Source organism: Punica granatum, chromosome 5 (genome assembly GCF_007655135.1).
Source record: "Punica granatum isolate Tunisia-2019 chromosome 5, ASM765513v2, whole genome shotgun sequence".
NCBI classification, from domain to species: Eukaryota; Viridiplantae; Streptophyta; class Magnoliopsida; order Myrtales; family Lythraceae; genus Punica; species Punica granatum.
The window spans coordinates 7,761,130-7,780,108 of NC_045131.1; the positions used below are offsets into that span (position 1 = coordinate 7,761,130).

At 37.8% G+C, this 18,979-nt stretch overlaps 2 protein-coding genes across 6 annotated transcripts; both read right to left on the reverse strand.

Annotated features, from left to right (window-relative positions):
• Positions 1 to 133: 133 nt before the first annotated feature.
• Positions 134 to 3,210, reverse strand: LOC116207940 (pentatricopeptide repeat-containing protein At2g27800, mitochondrial-like). Of its 3 annotated transcripts, none has more exons than XR_004156987.1 (4): positions 2,763 to 3,167; positions 1,083 to 2,506; positions 833 to 997; positions 134 to 748 (listed from the first exon to the last, which is right to left on the reverse strand). XR_004156987.1 is itself a non-coding variant. In XM_031541083.1 (3 exons), the coding sequence occupies exon 2, from the start codon at positions 2,390 to 2,392 to the stop codon at positions 1,127 to 1,129; it is 1,266 nt and encodes a 421-aa protein (XP_031396943.1). In that variant the 5' UTR covers positions 2,393 to 2,506; positions 2,763 to 3,210; the 3' UTR covers positions 134 to 748; positions 1,083 to 1,126. The 3 variants fall into 3 exon arrangements, 1 of the variants encoding a protein (XP_031396943.1); XR_004156988.1 differs by having other exon boundaries at positions 134 to 646; positions 749 to 997; XM_031541083.1 differs by lacking the exon at positions 833 to 997 and having other exon boundaries at positions 2,763 to 3,210.
• A 99-nt stretch (positions 3,211 to 3,309) lies between these two features.
• On the reverse strand, positions 3,310 to 9,719 carry LOC116207937 (protein SIEL). 3 transcript variants are annotated; one of them, XM_031541076.1, is made up of 9 exons: positions 8,917 to 9,654; positions 8,421 to 8,501; positions 7,875 to 8,105; positions 7,419 to 7,610; positions 7,013 to 7,153; positions 6,580 to 6,669; positions 5,527 to 5,781; positions 5,255 to 5,445; positions 3,310 to 4,793 (listed from the first exon to the last, which is right to left on the reverse strand). In XM_031541076.1, exons 1-9 carry the CDS (start codon positions 9,568 to 9,570, stop codon positions 3,908 to 3,910), a joined length of 2,721 nt encoding a protein of 906 aa, XP_031396936.1. In that variant the 5' UTR covers positions 9,571 to 9,654; the 3' UTR covers positions 3,310 to 3,907. The 3 variants fall into 3 exon arrangements, with proteins under 3 accessions (XP_031396936.1, XP_031396938.1, XP_031396937.1); XM_031541078.1 differs by having other exon boundaries at positions 5,255 to 5,781; positions 8,917 to 9,142; positions 9,301 to 9,442; XM_031541077.1 differs by having other exon boundaries at positions 5,255 to 5,781; positions 8,917 to 9,719.
• Positions 9,720 to 18,979: the final 9,260 nt, after the last annotated feature.

The window sequence follows — 18,979 nt, forward strand, 5'->3', positions numbered from 1 at the left end:
GGGGGGGACAGTAACATTAATGAAACTGGAATAATGGGATCATGACGTTACTAAACATAGCTTTGCTTTCTATTAAATGAGCAGAGATGGATAGATATCTACTTTGGACAACCCAAATAAAGAAAATACCAAATAAAGAATAGAATCAGGATCTCATTCGATGTTATAATATGATAGATACAGAGGAAAGTACAATTTTCTCCCAGCATTTTGTCCCTATGTAATGCAACATACCAAAAGTAGATGGCGACTTAAAAGTCCCGTGATATCGACATTCAACCAATCTTTTGTCAATGAGGATACGCAAGATTATATATATCGTACTCCACAAATGTGGAAGATGTCTTTTTTAAAAAAGAATGGTGGAATCCTTCTTCAAGAGTTGATCACAAGTACATTCGAAAGCAGATGGGAAAATATAGGCTGCAGCTTCCACCGAAGAAGTTTATAAAAGGAGCAGGCGCCCTCTACTCGAAAAGCCATAAGACTTATGGACATGTCTATATGCCTTTCCTTAGTGGTTTGCCCCATTTAACCTCCCTTGCAAGAGAAACTTCTTGGATAAACCTCACAGGAGAAAACTCGCGGTTCCTCTCAGTTAAGAGATTGATCGTACGACAAGGAGCTGCCAATTCCTAGCAAAAGCCTGTGATGATTGCTCGAATTATGAATCACAACCGCAATAATCCAATTCCAACATCACCCCTAATGAAAAGCACCTTAAATTCCATGTGGAGGAAAATGATACCTGCAGACAAAATCGAGCGTGTTGTGAATTGTGTACAGAAGCTAGAAGACGGAATGAGCGTATCAGTTGAACAATGGTGTGTACCTATGCAACAATAGTTGAACAATAGAATGTTCTTTTTTTCTCAGGATCCAGATGAATCTGAGATACAGCATCAGCAGTAACAAAAGTTGATGATACCACATGTAAGATCTATGGCGAAATATGTGCAGAAGCCGTAAAAGAGGAAATGGGACAGCTCCATAAGAACTGCAGTAAAGAGAGAAACTGAGACCACATGTAACATCTCTGACATATATGGAAAAAGTTATATAAACTGAGGGCGATGATATACCTGGATGGCACCATAGTCCTGATAAAATTAATTGCATGTCGAAATCAGTGCCCGAAATCATCTTCAAGGACATATAGAAGCTTCCTGTAAGCCTGCCCATCCATGGCATCTTTCTCTTGCAGCTGTCTCAGCAAATTCATGGCCTCCTTAACATTCCCCCGTCTACACATCTCGTCTAAGACTGTCCTATATGTAATTAGATCGCCAGACCTGTGTTTCTCAATCATCTCCCACATAAAACTAACTGCACCCTCGATTTCTCCATTTAAAGCCAATGCACTCACAAGGGAATTATACGATTTGCTGCTAGGAATGAAACCCTTTTCTTTCATTTCGTTGAACAATTCCCTTGCATTTACAGTGCGAGCCTGGGCGCACAACCCATGGATCAAATAATCATATGAAAATGAGTTGGGACTACTGTTGTATACCACATCCATTTGATGGAATATTCTGAGCGCATCATTCACATGAAGGGAAAGCACATACCCTTTTATCATAGAGTTCAGGGTGAATATATCGGGTTCGATCCCATCACTCACCATTTGCTTGAACAGGCTCCTTATAGTCTCCATGTACATGTGATTGATGTAAGAATTCTTGCCCCTGCTCAAAAATGCTGCAAATAAGAGATTGTAAGTTCTAACCGACGGCCTACAGTCCAATTTCCTGCTGTTTCGCATGTGGTTGAATATATTCACAGCTCTTGTCAGCTTCCTAGCTTCTGTGAAGAAATATATGATCGTGTTGTAAAGAGCCTCCGTCCCAATATGAGAGACTGCAAGCACTTGATTAACAACAGTATCCATTTCTTCATACATTTTCGCTGAACCGAGTTTCTTTATTGTTATGTGATATGTGCAGACATCGTGCCGGAACCTGTGCTGTTGAGATGCCCAGTTGAACAGTTCTAAGCATACCAAAGGATCTTCCTGCAGAGTTATGATGTCGCAAAGCTCCTCGGGTGAAAACCTTGGCGAGAGTTGGGAGATCGCCTGTTTGAATTGAGCTACATTGAGAGTGGGTTTCCGATTAGCTTTCGCTCTTCTACTAGCTCGCCTTCTGTATGATCTCGACATGGGTCCAGAAGAGTAAGAGGAAAACAAGCAAAGACGAGCACGTAGATGAAGGGATTCATCCAAACCAATGCCCTCTGCCGGTTTAATATGCCCACGGGTTATATAATGTACATACTTCACTGCATCGTTCACAACGCTCAGCTTTTGCAGGCCCAGAAATGGTGATGTCGGCTCGACATAATAGATTAAACTTTTGAAGTATGTGGCGCAGTTCCTATGGAGAGTAAGCATTCCAAAACAAATGAGATACGAATCCAACTTCAATGGGAAGCGAGGCACCCAAGATCAAGGTGTGATTGCCTAGCGATACAGCTAATATCAGCAGATTAGATAACTGAACGCAACCTGCACATGTCCGGGAGGGAAAAATCAATAATGGGGATTCATCGATGATCTCCTACGCCTACTTACTACAAGAGCACGGATAAAGGGTGATCAAAACAGTAGAAAGATAAAGATGGGACTTCAACATACTTTTGATATAAGGATTCCAAGGTTCGCCTATGCATTTCATCAAACAACTGACATGCTATAGCTAGAACATATATTGCTCTGAAGAATCGACAGTGGCAGTCGTCAGGAAAGAAGGAAAGCCCACTACCTGGAAGCATCTGCAGATGAGACGGAGCGACTCCGACAGAAGATGGACTCGAGATCTCCTTGTACTGAGTTCAGGGTCTGCACCGGAAGTCTCACGCCGGTTTTTGTCAGGAAAATCGCGGGAGGAAAAACTGTCGTGCCGGAAGACTGCAGAAGAAGAGTGGCCAATACAAAGCGATTGTCCCTTGTCCGTCCCCTGTGACCGATCGATGATGATGTTGATGGGACCATATGGAGGGAATTATAGGATAAATCAATTCAACTGATACGGTATCGGTGCCGACTCGCACTAGAATGATCCGATTCGCTTGGATCACAAGTTCAGTGAACATATTAAATCTGTGTTACAAGTTTTAATATTAAGAGTAAAACTACTGAACAGTGGTCCCAATCGATCGAGAGATTGATTTATGCGTATCATAACATATGATCTTGGATTGCCACTTTCGCCGGTTTGCTGTTGCCTTGTAAATGTAAGTCCAGGTTAGTGTTGATCTTTTTTATGTACTAGAAATGCAAATGACATTCATATAATATACACACACTCGTGAGCATACACATCCACTAGATGCATCGTCTCTCATCAGCCCATGAAAATAATTATTTGCTGTAGCTCGTTACAAATACGATTTTAAGACAAGAAACAGATAAAGCAAAAACCTTGGAGAAATGCCAACAACAATCTCAGTTATGGCGGGGAGATTTCTTGGAGTTCGACTTTTGGTTTCGGGTGCCTTCAGGAGTAAGTAATCAACTGCTGGCTTGATGAACAGCATTCCCAGCTGCGCATGCACCATGAAAAGCTGTACAAGCAAATTGGTGCACCAGTTCGGTTACAAAACCCTGTCGAGATCCGAGGAACGAGTGCCGAGGAAGAAATCTTTGAGAACTGATATCAATATATTCTCACGCGAGGATCTGAGCATAGAGTGCAAGGAGCCGAAGCATAGGTAAGGATACTACCAGGCATCTAGCTCCAAGATGATGTTTTTACTTTGGGGAGATGAACATGGCATGGACCATACATCAGATCCGAATTCTTCCGATGATTAATAAAAGAACAAAATAGTCTTCTGGCCCGCACGACACGGTAGTCTCTCAGGACTGTAATTTACCTGTCTAGAGGGCCTACACATGATTCAAACTCTAAGCAGAGGACAGATATACATCTAATTCTGGAGTGAGAAACGTCAGTTCATGTCTTGGGCCACCAACGCTCGTGGCTACCCCAGCATGTTCGCACCTGCACTCCATACCTATCGAAATTCTCAAGGTGAAAGACAGAGCCTTCGGTGTTCTGTAAAAGGGAGCGCTGTAATTAAATTTCGTGGAACCCACATATAACTTCGCATCCAGAAAGAGGAACCGCGTCGACTCCTCCCCTGCCATCATTTTCAGCCACAGCATGCTCTCCTTGGATACATTGCTCAGATTAATCTCAACTGGTATAGCAACAGGTAATCCCCGAACAAAGTATAGCGGGTTCTCGGAATTGTTACCAGGGACAGCTAGTTCTGCAGATACACACTCCAATCTTCCTGAGAGCTCGTATTTCTCAAGAGAGAAATGGTCGAGTACCTTCCTAAAGAGATGGGGGTGACACGGGATGTTAATCATTAACTTCTTCAGTTCGGTCACGAAGGATGATAGCTCAATGGAAGCCTCTTCATGGACATGCTCTATGTGTGATAATACAGCAGAGAGCTTCCTCATGCTGGTGGCACAGCGGTAGATCTCAACTTTCGATAATCTAAGGACAGAGGAAACAAGATCTAGCTCCAGGACTCGTAGCTCCTCTTCTTTAGACCGACCTATGAACTGGAACCTCATGTCCCTAAGCCTCCTGTCTAGTTTTCCCAGCAGAAGGTCCAAGTCCCCCACTCTGTAATTAAAGTAGTTCACAGTAGGCAGAAAATGCACCGATATCTTAGCAAGCAGTTTCACTATCCGCAGATATAGGGCTGTGAAAGCTACAGATGACGAGGATCCAGCAGGCTCAGAAGCAAATATCGCCAGCTCTCTTTTGCAAGCTCTACATGGAAACAAGCCATAAAAAAATGTCAAATTTGCTTCAGATTCATTTAAATTAACATCATGAGTTTCAAAATGCAGAATAGAGGAAGAGAAGAGCTCAGAGAGAGTATAAAGAACTCATGTGCTAAGCTATATGAAGTGTTGACTACTAAAATTGAGCAAAATGACCTTCCTTCTAAATCAAGAGCATAAGCATTGATCTTCAAAACGATAAGTTTGAAGTCCAATTTAATTGAACTTGAGAAACAAAAACGGTTCACATTCAGCATCTTTCTAGTGATCTAATAATGACATGCTCCTCGTGTATGATCTGTATAACTTCTTGGGATAGATCACTACTAAGGAGATGAAATTAGCGATATAGTTTAAGCAAGTAGACTAAAAGAGAATATTCTGAATAGTTGGTAAAGATAATTCCCATCCCCAAACTCGTTATCAAATAATTGATTGTATCACTACCTGAGAGTTCTGAGCCCTTCGTGCAGGAATCCCAATTTTACCAAAGACCAGATGTCTTTGATCTTAGCAAGGATAATATTCATGGACTTGAGTAATTGATCATCTGTCTCATGCTGCAGCTTTGCAAGTGTGGATGGTAAGTTACCGCGCTCCAATTTCTGGGCATAAATATCTGAGATCTCAGAGCCCATCTGCACAGGAGAAAATCTGTTGGAATCATTCTTCTCACCATCAGTTAAGCTCAGTTTGTCACATGTTGCTGGAGTTGGTACCTCCTTATAGTCGGCCACAGAATTGGTTGAGCATTTACTGCAATGAGACAAGTAAGCCATAAGGGTACTTTGGTCTACTTCATCAGCTAGAGCACAAGAAATTCTCCCCAAGATAGTAACAGCATAGGAGAATACTGCTGCTGGATTCTTGCTGTGACTCTTCCGATTGCATAATGGAGCTGATATGGAAAGTACGAGGAAAGCAGCTACTCGGGCACTATCAAAGCCGAATTTACCATCAGAAGAAGGCTCTATCTGGAGAATACGATACATTTAAATTTTAAAAATAAAATAAATATAATAACATTGACAGTAATAATGAAAGAGGAGAGACGAAATCAGTGTCTAGAAGCCAAGTGGCTGGGAAGAAACTAAAACAGAAACTCCGACGGAAAATGAAATCAGAACTCAATTTAGTCCAGCAACAAATTAGAATTTGTTGTGTTCTTTTTCTGGCCTGTGTGTTCCACTCAATTGGCTCCAATAACATCTATATATATGTATAAGTAAGAATTTGAGCATACATGTATATTTGACAAGTAAAGAAGCATCAATATTTCTGCTTCACGCCTGCAAAAGTATTCAAAGCCGCAACCACTATACCAGATATTCAAATTTCGTGCATTATCAAACTTACAAGTAGGTGCCGTATGTATATGTGTGTGTGTGTGTGTGTGTACATCCTAAATTCTGACAAAAGGCCACAACAAATCAAACAAAATTGTTGATAAAAAGTAACACATGCGAAAGTGCATAACCCCAAGTTTTGTCAGCAATTAGGTTTAAGTCTATAGGCACGTACTGGTCACATCATAAAAGAGGGTGGACAGGGTGGAAAGACCAAATAATGATAAGCTCCCACAATCATCTCAAATCCAAGTGCCTCAATAGAAATTGTAATGGTCATCGACATTTATCAAGGGAAATAATATTACCATATTTCATATTATTAACAATAGCCAGACAATAAAAATGACAGATAAGGGATTTAATTTTTTTTCCTCCCCTCTGTATGTATACCGAGAGAGAGAGAGAGTAGAAGAGCCTGCTTACCTCTTGAAAAACCTTATTGATAAGAGACACTGTGAAGCTCCCATGACGTCGACCCATTTCAAACAACACTGCAAAAATCTTGGCTTCATCCTGGATTTAAATGATTTTATTGTTTATAGGGATACTATATTATATAAGTATCAAACTACTCTTATGCACAAAACCTCCAATCTAAACAACAAACTTAGAAGCTCAACATATAACTGAAATTTATAATCAGCGATGGAGTCTCCCTCAATAGAGAGAGCTCAAGCAACAAGACATACCTTATGTAAGACCTTCAATGAAAACTAAAAGGCCTAATTATAAATACTCGGAAGGATTCATACACGGGGTAGGATTTCAGAAATATCAATGAGTCCTATTCTATAGAATACTTCAAAACGAAATTGACTGGTAGGAAATATAAGCAGAAGCAGAACGAAACAAAGACCTGATGATATCTCTGCAGGTTTTCTATAAGTCCATAAACAGATAATGTGAATATCTCCAGATTTGGCAACTTCACTGACTTAAGCACTTTCCTCACAGCATCTCTAACCAATGAATTATTGTCAGTTAGGGAGCTGAGAAACTGCAAAAGGGAACAAATGGTTTCATCCTCAGAAATTATGTCCATTTCCCAAAACAGGTGTGAATTTAAATTGAAACCATTAACATGCAGAAGAACCCTAGTGAGTGTCGAAGTTACCCTCAAAAGAATGAAAGGAAGATAGTTGTGATAGAGCCCTCAAAATTATGAATTTAGAAATTGTAGAATATGACACAGATGCATGAGAGAGAGCTACCCTCCCTCATAGATAGAGTCATATTTGTGAAATATGTCATAATGAACTCACCATGTGCATGTTTGCAACCTTTAGAGACAGATGACCACAATTTGCCATCTCACGCATTGTTTCCAGCGCTTGCAACCGAACAGCCACAGCATCATCATTCAGCATATCTGTCAACAAGTTTATTGCTTCACCAGCAAATTCAGAAGATAGGGCAGTAAACTTCTGCATGGAGTAGCAAGCAGATTTCCGAACCTAGTCACCCGAACATCAATTAATTTGCTTGCATATATTACCACATAAGGCCCATCATATCAATATGATATCATCAGTGCATGTCTCATAAGTGAATAAGAACGAAATTAGAGAAAATAATGAGATAACCATCAAAGAATAAAAGGCCCCAGACTGCCTAGGTAAGATGAAAACAATAAGAAAAACCGAATGAGAGCAGCTGTCTCAGGCACAGTTCAATATGAAGGAACAACTAAAGTACAAGATGGTGTCCAGAAAGATCACCTCATAAAATTCATCCTCAAGCCCATGCACCAAAGCTCCAGCAGAAGTTGATACCAATGCTTCAATCTCTCCCGTGGACCCTTGACTACGATAATTCACTTTCCTAATACCTAAGACCTTCTTAGATAGTGTTTGTAACAGAACATCCACAGATACCATTTCTATCTTCCCAAGTGCATCAAAAGCTGCAACTCTGACCTCCACACTCATGTCTCTAACCATTGAAGATAGCTGCAATAACAAATGATCCTAACAAGCTGGTAGAAAGAAATTTACTGGGTTTTCTAGTTTTCTCTCCCCAAAGTTAACAATCGATAAGGGAAAAAAAACAATGAAAGTGCCCAAGATGTCCCACTTAGACACAGATGTAGACATTATCAGTGAGGGGGTAAATAAACTCTGATCTAAACGGACCGTAAAAGAATCCAAGAAATTTCCAGCTCAGGAGGAGGAAGAATCACATGACTTTATCAAATTTTGATACATTAACAGCATTGGCATTCCAGAGTCTCCTCCATAAAAGTAATTCAGAGAAATATCAAATACCTTAATAAATACTGCATCTGACTGCTTCAGTCTATCAGAACCACAACTAGATGCTACCAGCATTTGCCCCCACTCACTCACCTGAATTGGTAATAAAAATGAAAGTTTGTTAGAGGAAAAAATAGCTAATCAGTTGTGAAACATGGGTCGACTTACCAAATAACACCGTAACGAATTAACTACCGGTAACACCCTCAAGCAAAGGGCTTTTGGATATCAATTCTCTACCGGAAAAAATTCCAGCAAAATTAACAATTCCATTATAAGAATCCTCCATCCATGCCTAGAAAACCAGTGACTCTTAACTATTTCATCAACAGCAATTTCAAACAAAACAGGGATGGTCAAGTCCCCGGTTATTGCACCTTATATCATTTCCGCAATTCATTGCGCCACCATTGCCAATATCACCACGGACCACAAATTTTAAGACAAGTTTTCTACTTTTTGCCAAAAAAACCACCCATTTCACATGCTACTGCAAGTATTATCGTACCGTGTGAACGGCAGCAGTCCTAACACAGGCCTCCGTATCACCTAACAGCTCGACAGCACGGCAGTAGCAGCCTTGGATGAGGCTGCTATCCTCGATAGCACCAGACTTGCTCAAACTCATCAATCCATCCAAAGCAGCTTGCCTCACATAAGGATACGGATCCTTCGTGAACCCCAAGAAAACAGTGAACAGCAGGTATGTCCTAATGCCAAACCTTCCAGCATTTCTGAGAAGCCACGCCCGCGAAGGAGCGGGCACGTCGAAGCAGAGGGATACAAAGAAGCTGTCGTCAAAGTTCCGGTCATTCTCCGATATGGAGGCGAGTGTGTCGAGTGACTCGGTGGCGAGGCGAGTCGACTCAGTAGAGAGCAGGAATCTACTAACCGACTTGGATATGACAGCAGAGTGGCCGCCGTCTCGGTGAGCGAGCTCGGTTAGGAGCTTCAGAGTGTGGTGGAGGAGGAGGGGGTCGCGACTGAGCTGGAGGTGCCCGGTTAGGGTTTCGAGGGTCGAGGATATCAACGAGGCGGGAGTGGAGGGGTTTATGATGACAGACCGGAAAGACGCGAGAGTGTGGCGGGTAAGAGGCTCCTCGGAACTGGCCGTTGAAGGAGGCCGAGAGGTTTCGCCGGAACTTGACGCCGGTAGTTCCATTGAAGAGATCCGGTGAGAGCTTGCATAGCGGCAGGGATTGGGAAAGGAGGAGGAGGAGGAGGAAGACGGCGGGAACGACAAACGTCGGAGGAATTTTGCACTGGCCACCCAGAACTTTATTTCATTGTCATTTTGGGTACAGGACTTCACTCTTTATCACAAGGGTCACTCAGAGTGTAAGTTTGAGTCAATTTGGCCCCTCGGACTAACATATTCTTGACCTGAGTCTTATTTGGCCGGATAAATTTTTGCTTTCCACCGCGAATCAATTTTGGATAGATTTCCCATTTCTCCTTTTACTCATCCATTCGAAGTCTCAATCCAATCTTTAAGTGAATCGCCACAATGACACGTTTATTAATCAAATGTTCCGATCCTCTTGAGATCAAACTGAACGAGTAATCTATAAATCTCGTAAATCGTGTATAGATAACATACTTTTTAACTCACCTGAAGAGATAAATTAGCAAAAATACATACAAGCTGGAACAGCTGATCGCAAAATAAACCATCAATTTTCTATCTTGCTAAGTTGTTTTTCTTCATTTTATATATATCATCAATCAAATATTGAAGCTTGGGTCAAAGCCCAAGCCATTAAAACGACCCACAGGGGATCCATGTTCTAGCATGGTCCTTATCCGATCATATTCCAACACACTGAACTTCCGCCTTCAAAAGTTTCCCATTTTCATGAGCAGAGTCTTATTTACATTTTTTTTCACTGAATGAGTCTAAACATTATTCAATTACTCTCCAACAATGCGATAACGGTTAAACTAAGTTTTTAGTAAATGAACTTTATGTGCAGTGTAAAAACTCGAAACTTATTAGATTAAAAACACCTTAGAAAGTAGGAACATGGTAAAGTTGACATCGCCTCGAAATGAGTATAAATGATTCTAAGCCCTCACATGGACAGTTAACTATTTGTGACGAAATAGTATCAGAGCTCAAGAAAGTCTTACAGGTCACGAGTTCGAAATCTAGCAAAATCAATGTGGGGGTCGTCCGCCAAAGGAGTCCAGCGCGGAGCATGATGGGCCTCGGGATGAGTACACATGATTTTGTACCCTCACACGGACAGCTAACTCTTTTTGCGAAATATAATTTGCTTTAGTTAATAAAGTGAGATTATCACTTTTTTTGGTGAAAAGTACGATTGAATTATGAATTTATGTTTTCTCTCGCGGCTATCTCTCCCGCCCCCGGTGAAGTGAATGGCCCCTACTTACTTTTCTTTTGATTATAAATAAGACCGTGACATAATGTAAATAGAAATCGTAATAACTAATAAAAAAAGTGAATAATCTCACTACAATTATCAAACTTAAAAATTCGAATTATGACCTATCATCAAACCATTGTTATCAGAACCGGATCGGACCGGTCGGATCGAGAACATGCACCATGTTCGGTCCGGTTCACCTGAAAACCCAAATTGCATATTTGAACCATCGAACCAATTAACCGGTCAATTTTGAGCAAAATTCCATTGAACCGGCCGGTTTATGAATTTTTTTATGGGAAAATGTCAAATTTGGTCATCAACCTTTAGCTCTTTTTCTATCTTAGTTCTAAACCTTTTTTTTTACTGGATTTCGTCCTCAATCTTTTTTGCGCGGTATGAGTTCAATTCTTCCATCCAAAATTCCATCCATTTTCCCTGACATGTATATTCGTCAAATGAGAGCGCACCACATGCGGGACAGATCACTGCTACTCTAAACCGATTATTATAGGGTAAATTCGATTCTTTTTTTAATCATATCTGTAAACCGGACTAAGATATTTTCGGTTCTTTTAGGATTCCAACCATCGCTTCTCTTTCTTTGTCTCACGCACCGACAAATGGATGGAATCCTAAAATAAACGAAAAATATTTTAGTATGTTTTACGGGTCTAATTAAAAAAAGAATGGGATTTGCTCTATAACAATCGATTTAGAGTAACTGTGATCTGTCGCGCACGTAACACACTTTCATTTGACGAATATACATGCCATGGAAAATGGATGGAATGATTGAACTCATACCGCGCGAAAAAGATTGAGGATAAAATCCAGCGAAAGAAAAGGTTTATGACTAATATAGAAAAATAGCTAAAAGTTGATGACCAAATTTGGCCTTTTCCCTTTGTTTATTTAGTGTAAAAATTGTTTGGTTATTATAAGGATTTGAACTCATGACCTTTTGCTTCCTATACTAGCATACTACCAACCAAATCACTACTACTTTCTTGTTCTTTAAACTTTATTTTTAACTACTTATTAAATTCTAATATTTATTTTAGAGTAAGAAATATTAAATACAGATATTTTCTTACTCTATTTTTATATTTTTTTGAAATCATCATACTTCTATCTTAATTATCATAAATTTTTAATAATATGAATATTTATTTTATTTTAATTAAACGTGCGGTCCGACCCATCGAAATTCCGATTGGACCCACAAACCCATGAACCCAAATCCCTTTATGTTCATCATTCGATCCGGTTATGATAATACTATATCCAACCACTCTCTCTTTCTCAATTCCCGCATATTCTCTTCTACACGACACGTGCATCTTCGTCTTCTCAAATCCACGAGAAGGCGAAACACTTGAATACGTCTCATACGTCACGACAAACTTGAAAACACTATGTTTGGCTAGTGAGTTATATTTTTAAGATTTTAACTCTAACTTCAACTTTACTCACTACACAACAAAAATCAATAACACAATTATTATTATTTTCATTTTCTTCAATTTTTTTAACCATTCAGTTCAATTTTTAATAATAAATTCTCTCAACTATTCATTATTTTTCACAATTTTTCTCATAATTCAACAATACAATTATTACAAACCAATTAAAATCAAAATTTAACTTTATTTAACTTTAAAATCAAACACATCAAAAAATTCGTAATTAACAGACTTCACGAGTCGTGTCATCCAACCACACCGTGTTTCTCTATTCCCACTTATCTTCTTCTGCACTGACACTTGCATCTTTCTCTATACGTCACGTCGGTTTGACAATTTCCAACTTCTGTGGGAAACAACAGTCATTTCCATGCGCATGATTATTTTGATTTCGCATTTTTCTTATATTCCCAATTAATATCATCCGATAATTCAGGGAAATTGTTGATTTTCCTGATTCTTTGATCTTCCTCTTCTATGAGAATGATCATGCCTGTCCATCACTTCGCATCAAATGATTTATGTCCTTTTAAGGAACTGTCCAAGCTGTTTCCATCATTACATTGACATTTTAATATTAGAATTCATATTTTGAAAATTTAATATGAGAATAAAAAATTGCAAGAATGGTTCCTCATAAGAATTAGATAATTTTCTATGGTAGGAATGTATTGGGTGGCATTAACGCACTTAGAACCATAAGAAGGAGCGGAAATGGGTCGTTCAATCTCATGTGTATATTATATTAGAGAATCGTGCACAAGATAAAAATAAAATAAAATTAGTGTACAAAAAATGAGGAAATGGAGTAATAAAAATGAAAGAGTGAGAAAATGGGGTAAGTGAGGAGGAGATAGAGGATAATTTTTTTTTCTTTTGTTTTTACTTTTTTGCTCCTAATTTAATGGTCATAATTACTTGAATAATAACTAAAAATTATGATTTCGACAAATAACAGTGAGACGGAATCTGCGTTTATAACTTTATATAATATATATATATATATATTTTTTATCCATTCACTCTAAAAAAGACAAAATCGTTGCAATTAAATCATTTCAAATGTGTATATAAAGGAATCTAAACATATTAATTTTAATCTCGAAATCATTATTCGTTTTCTGAAAAGTGGTCACAATGTGGTCATGAGACGTGGTGAGGAGCGATTCCATGATCTTTCTCCCGCGTTCAAAGTGCGCCCTCACTTGTAAGTGGTGAGCTACTTGTTGTCAAAAACTTCAGACCTAACAATCGAATATCGATAAAACATTATTAAAATTTTTATTAGAAAATATTTTTAACATAGTAATTTTTATCGAAAGTGAAAATAAATATTCAAAATAAATAATTATTATTTTCGGTAAAGTAATAATTAGAAAAATTCATTTTAGAAATCTATGTCTACGAAACTTATTTTTGATAATAAATAATAATTAGAAAAATTAATAAATATATCAAATTAATTTTTAATATGAAAATAATTAAAATGGTGTGGCCACCATTGAGATTAGAATTCGGACCGATACCATTGTAAGAGATAGTCTCAATTTGATAATAGACTACCATTATCATCCTCTACTTATTCATTAGTAACCGTTTTTGTCCTCGATATATTTTTGTCACCAATTAGCTTCAAACGTTGGCATTCCATCTAACATTTAGACCCTTCCGTGACAGAAAAGTGATGGAAAACATAACGCCGTTAATTAATCTTTTGTCGCGGATGTTAACAGATTGGTATAAATATTAGACGGAATACCAACGTTTGGAGCTAATTGGTAGCAAAAACATGTTACGGACAAAACGATTATAAATGAATAAGTGAAGGGCGACAGTGGTAGTCCACTCCTCAATTTGATGATGGTCCCAACTCTTGTTTATGTGACACGACGGTGGATCCCAAATAAGTGGGACTTGGGACCAATCACTAAACATGCTTTTAGAACTAAAGTGCTTAATTTTATTCACTCAATAATATAGGCATTTCATTAGAAAAAACAGTGATACTCGTATCAAATGTTATTCCCTTCATTCAGAAAACTCTTTTCCTAGCTAGACTTTCAATTTTCCATAGGTCGAAAGTTGGATTTGGTACGGTCCCCCCCCCCCCCAAAACAAATATGTTCCTCGTGGCCTCCACTACACTATTACATTGTTCATGAGATGTTACTACTCAGAAGAAAGTGGGACTAATTTTTTTTGTTTGAATCATAATTCGCACGTTGCAATGAAGACAAGTTTTCTACTTTTTGCCAAAAAAAAGCACCCATTTCACATGCTACTGCAAGTATTATCGTACCGTGTGAACGGCAGCAGTCCTAACACAGGCCTCCGTATCACCTAACAGCTCGACAGCACGGTAGTAGCAGCCTTGGATGAGGCTGCTATCCTCGATAGCACCAGACTTGCTCAAACTCATCAATCCATCCAAAGCAGCTTGCCTTACATAAGGATACGGATCCTTCGTGAACCCCAAGAGAACAGCAGGTACGTCCTAATGCCAAACCTTCCAGCATTTCTGAGAAGCCACGCCCGCGAAGGAGCGGGCACGTCGAAGCGGAGGGATACAAAGAAGCTGTCGTCAAAGTTCCGGTCATTCTCCGATATGGAGGCCAGTGTGTCGAGTGACTCGGTGGCGAGGCGAGTCGACTCAGTAGAGAGCAGGACTCTACTAACCGACTTGGATATGACAGCAGAGATGCACGTTAGATAGGAGAACTTTCCATACCCGCTTGACTTCGGCGTAGACTAAGAAAAATGAGGTCTTCGCGATACAATTTCCTAGCACTGTCGTCCAATCCCGTAAGTCTCGAGACATATATCCAATCAATCAAATTCTATCATTAAAACATGCTATCTGCAATTTCCAGCCTTTCTATGAGTTCGTTCGCGCAGCATTCTCGAACCACAAGAATCATGCCCCACCCATACACTCCACATACCCTCCAAGAGACTCAATATGACACCATCAATCAATCACTGTCGAGAAAAGGATGCATTTTTCCGTCAGGCCTATAATGACACGTTTATTAATCAAATGTTCCGATCCTCTTGAGATCAAACTGAACGAGTAATCTATAAATCTCGTAAATCGTGTATAGATAATATACTTTTTAACTCACCTGAAGAGATAAATTAGCAAAGATACATACAAGCTGGAACAGCTGATCGCAAAATAAACCATCAATTTTCTATCTTGCTAAGTTGTTTTTCTTCATTTTATATATATCATCAATCAAATATTGAAGCTTGGGTCAAAGCCCAAGCCATTAAAACGACCCACGGGGGATCCATATTCTAGCATGGTCCTTATCCGATCATATTCCAACACACTGAACTTCCGCCTTCAAAAGTTTCCCATTTTCATGAGCAGAGTCTTATTTACATTTTTTTTTCACTGAATGAGTCTAAACATTGTTCAATTACTCTCCAACAATGCGATAACGGTTAAACTAAGTTTTTAGTAAATGAACTTTATGTGCAGTGTAAAAACTCGAAACTTATTAGATTAAAAACACCTTAGAAAGTAGGAACATGGTAAAGTTGACATCGCCTTGAAATGAGTATAAATGATTCTAAGCCCTCACATGGACAGCTAACTATTTGTGACGAAATAGTATCAGAACCCAAGAAAGTCTTACAGGTCACGGGTTCGAAATCTAGCAAAATCAATGTGGGGGTCGTCCGCCAAAGGAGTCCCGCGCGGAGCATGATGGGCCTCGGGATGAGTACACGTGATTTTGTACCCTCGCACGGACAGCTAACTCTTTTTGCGAAATATAATTTGCTTTAGTTAATAAAGTGAGATTATCACTTTTTTGGTGAAAAAGTACGATTGAATTATGAATTTATGTTTCCTCTCGTGGCTATCTCTCCCGCCCCCGTGAAGTGAATGGCCCCTACTTACTTTTCTTTTGATTATAAATAAGACCGTGACCTTAATGTAAATAGAAATCGTAATAACTAATAAAAAAAATTTGAATAATCTCACTACAATTATCAAACTTAAAAATTCAAATTATGACCTATCATCAGACCATTATTATCAGAACCGGATCGGACCGGTCAGATCGAGAACATGCACCATGTTTGGTCCGGTTCACCTGAAAACCCAAATTGCATATTTGAACCACTGGACCCATTAATCGGTCGATTTTGAGCAAAATTCCATTGAACCGGCCGGTTTTTGAATTTTTTTATGGGAAAATGTCAAATTTAGTCATCAACCTTTAGCTCTTTTTCTATCTTAGTCCTAAACCTTTTCTTTGACTGGATTTCGTCCTCAATCTTTTTTGCACGGTATGAGTTCAGTTCTTCCATCCAAAATTCTATCCATTTTCCCTGACATGTATATTCGTCAAATGAGAATGCACCACCTGTGGGACAGATCACTACTACTCTAAATCGGTTATTATAGAGCAAATCCGATTCTTTTTTTAATCCTATCTGTAAACCGAACTAAGATATTTTCGGTTCTTTTAGGATTCCAGCCATCGCTTCTCTTTCATTGTCTCACGCACCGACAGATGGATGGAATCCTAAAAGAAACGAAAAATATTTTAGTCTGTTTTACGGGTCTAATTAAAAAAAGAATGGGATTTGCTCTATAACAATCGATTTAGAGTAATTGTGATCTGTCGCGCACGTAACACACTCTCATTTGACGAATATACATGCCATGGAAAATGGACGGAATTTTGGATAGAATGATTGAACTTATACCACGCGAAAAAGATTGAGGACAAAATCCAGCGAAAGAAACGATTTAGGACTAATATAGAAAAATAGCTAAAAGTTGATGACCAAATTTGGCATTTTCCCTTTTTTTTATTTAGTGTAAAAATTGTTTAGTTGTTATAAGGATTTGAACTCATGACCTTTTGTTTCCTATACTAGCATACTACCAACCAAATCACTACTACTTTCTTGTTCTTTAAACTTTATTTTTAGGTACTTATTAAATTCTAATATTTATTTTAGAGTAAGAAATATTAAATATAGATATTTTCTTACTCTATTTTTATATTTTTTTGAAATCATCGTACTTCTATCTTAATTATCATAATTTTTTAATAATATGAATATTTATTTTATTTTAATTAAACGTGCGGTCAACCCATCGAAATTCCGATTAGATCCATAAACCCATGAACCCAAATCCCTTTATGTTCATCATTCGATCCGGTTCTGATAACACTATATCCAACCATTCTCTCTTTCTCAATTCCCGCATATTCTCTTCTACACGACACGTGCATCTTCGTCTTCTCAAATCCACGAGAAGGCGAAACACTTGAATACGTTTCATACGTCACGACAAACTTGAAAACATTATGTTTGGCTTGTGAGTTATATTTTTAAGATTTTAACTCTAACTTCAACTCTACTTATCACACAACAAAAATCAACAACACAATTATTATTATTTTTTCATTTTTTTAACGATTTAATTTAATTTTTAATAATAAATTCTCTCAATTATTCATTACTTTTTCATATTTTTTCTCATAATTCAATAATACAATAATTACAAATCAATTAAAAATTGAACTTTACTTAACTTTAAAATCAAAATCAAAATCAAACTTTATTTAACTTTAAAATCAAAATCAAACACACCAAAAAATTCGTAATTATCAGACTTAACGAGCGGTGTCATCCAACTACACCGTCTTTCTCTATTCCCACTTATTTTCTTCTGCACGACACCTGCGTCTTCGTAGTCTCAAACTCCGCGAAAAGTCCAACATTGATTACCTCTCATACGTCACGTCAGCTTGACAATTTCCGACTTTTGTGGAAAACAACAGTGATCTATGATTATTTCCAATTCGCATTTTTCTTATATTCCCAATGAATATCATCCGATAATTCAGGGAAATTGTTGATTTTCCTGACTCTTTGATCTTCCTCTCCATTGAGAATGATCATGCCCGCCCATTACTTTGCATCAAATGATTTGTTCCCTGTTAAGGAACTGTTCAGGCTATTTCCATCATTACATGACCTTTTTATACTAGACTTCATATTTTGAAAAGTAAATATGAGAATAAAATATTGTAAAAAGGATTCCTTAAAAGAATTAAGAATGTGTTTGGTTTTAGAGTTGAGTTGAGTTGAATTTTGGTTTTAATTAATTTGTAATGATTGTATTTTTGAATTATAAGAAAAAGTGTGAAAAAGTAATGAATAATTGAGAGAAAGTGATGATTAAGTAATGATCGTGTTGTTGAATTGTGAAAAAGTAATGAATAGTTGAGTAAATTTAATATTAAAAATTGAATTGAATGGTTAAAAAAATTTTAAAAAAGGAAAAAAGTAATAATTGTGTTGTTGAATTAAAAATAAGTAGAGTTGAGTTGAATTGAATTAAAAAAAAGTTTTGAAACCAAACACACCCTTAGATAATTTTCTATGATAAGAATGTATTAGATCGCATTACTACACTTAGAAGTTAGAACGATAAGAAGGAGCGGAAATGGGTCGTTCAATCTCATGTGTATATTATACATTAACATATATTAGAGAATCGTGCACAATATTAAAAAATAAAATTAGTTTGCAAAAAATGAGGAAAAGGAGTAATAAAAATGAAAGAGTGAGAAAATGGGGTAAGTGAGGAGGAGATAGAGGATAAATTTTTTTCTTTTATTTTTACTTTTTACTCCTAATTCAATGGTCATAATTAATTGAATAATAAATAATAATGGTGATT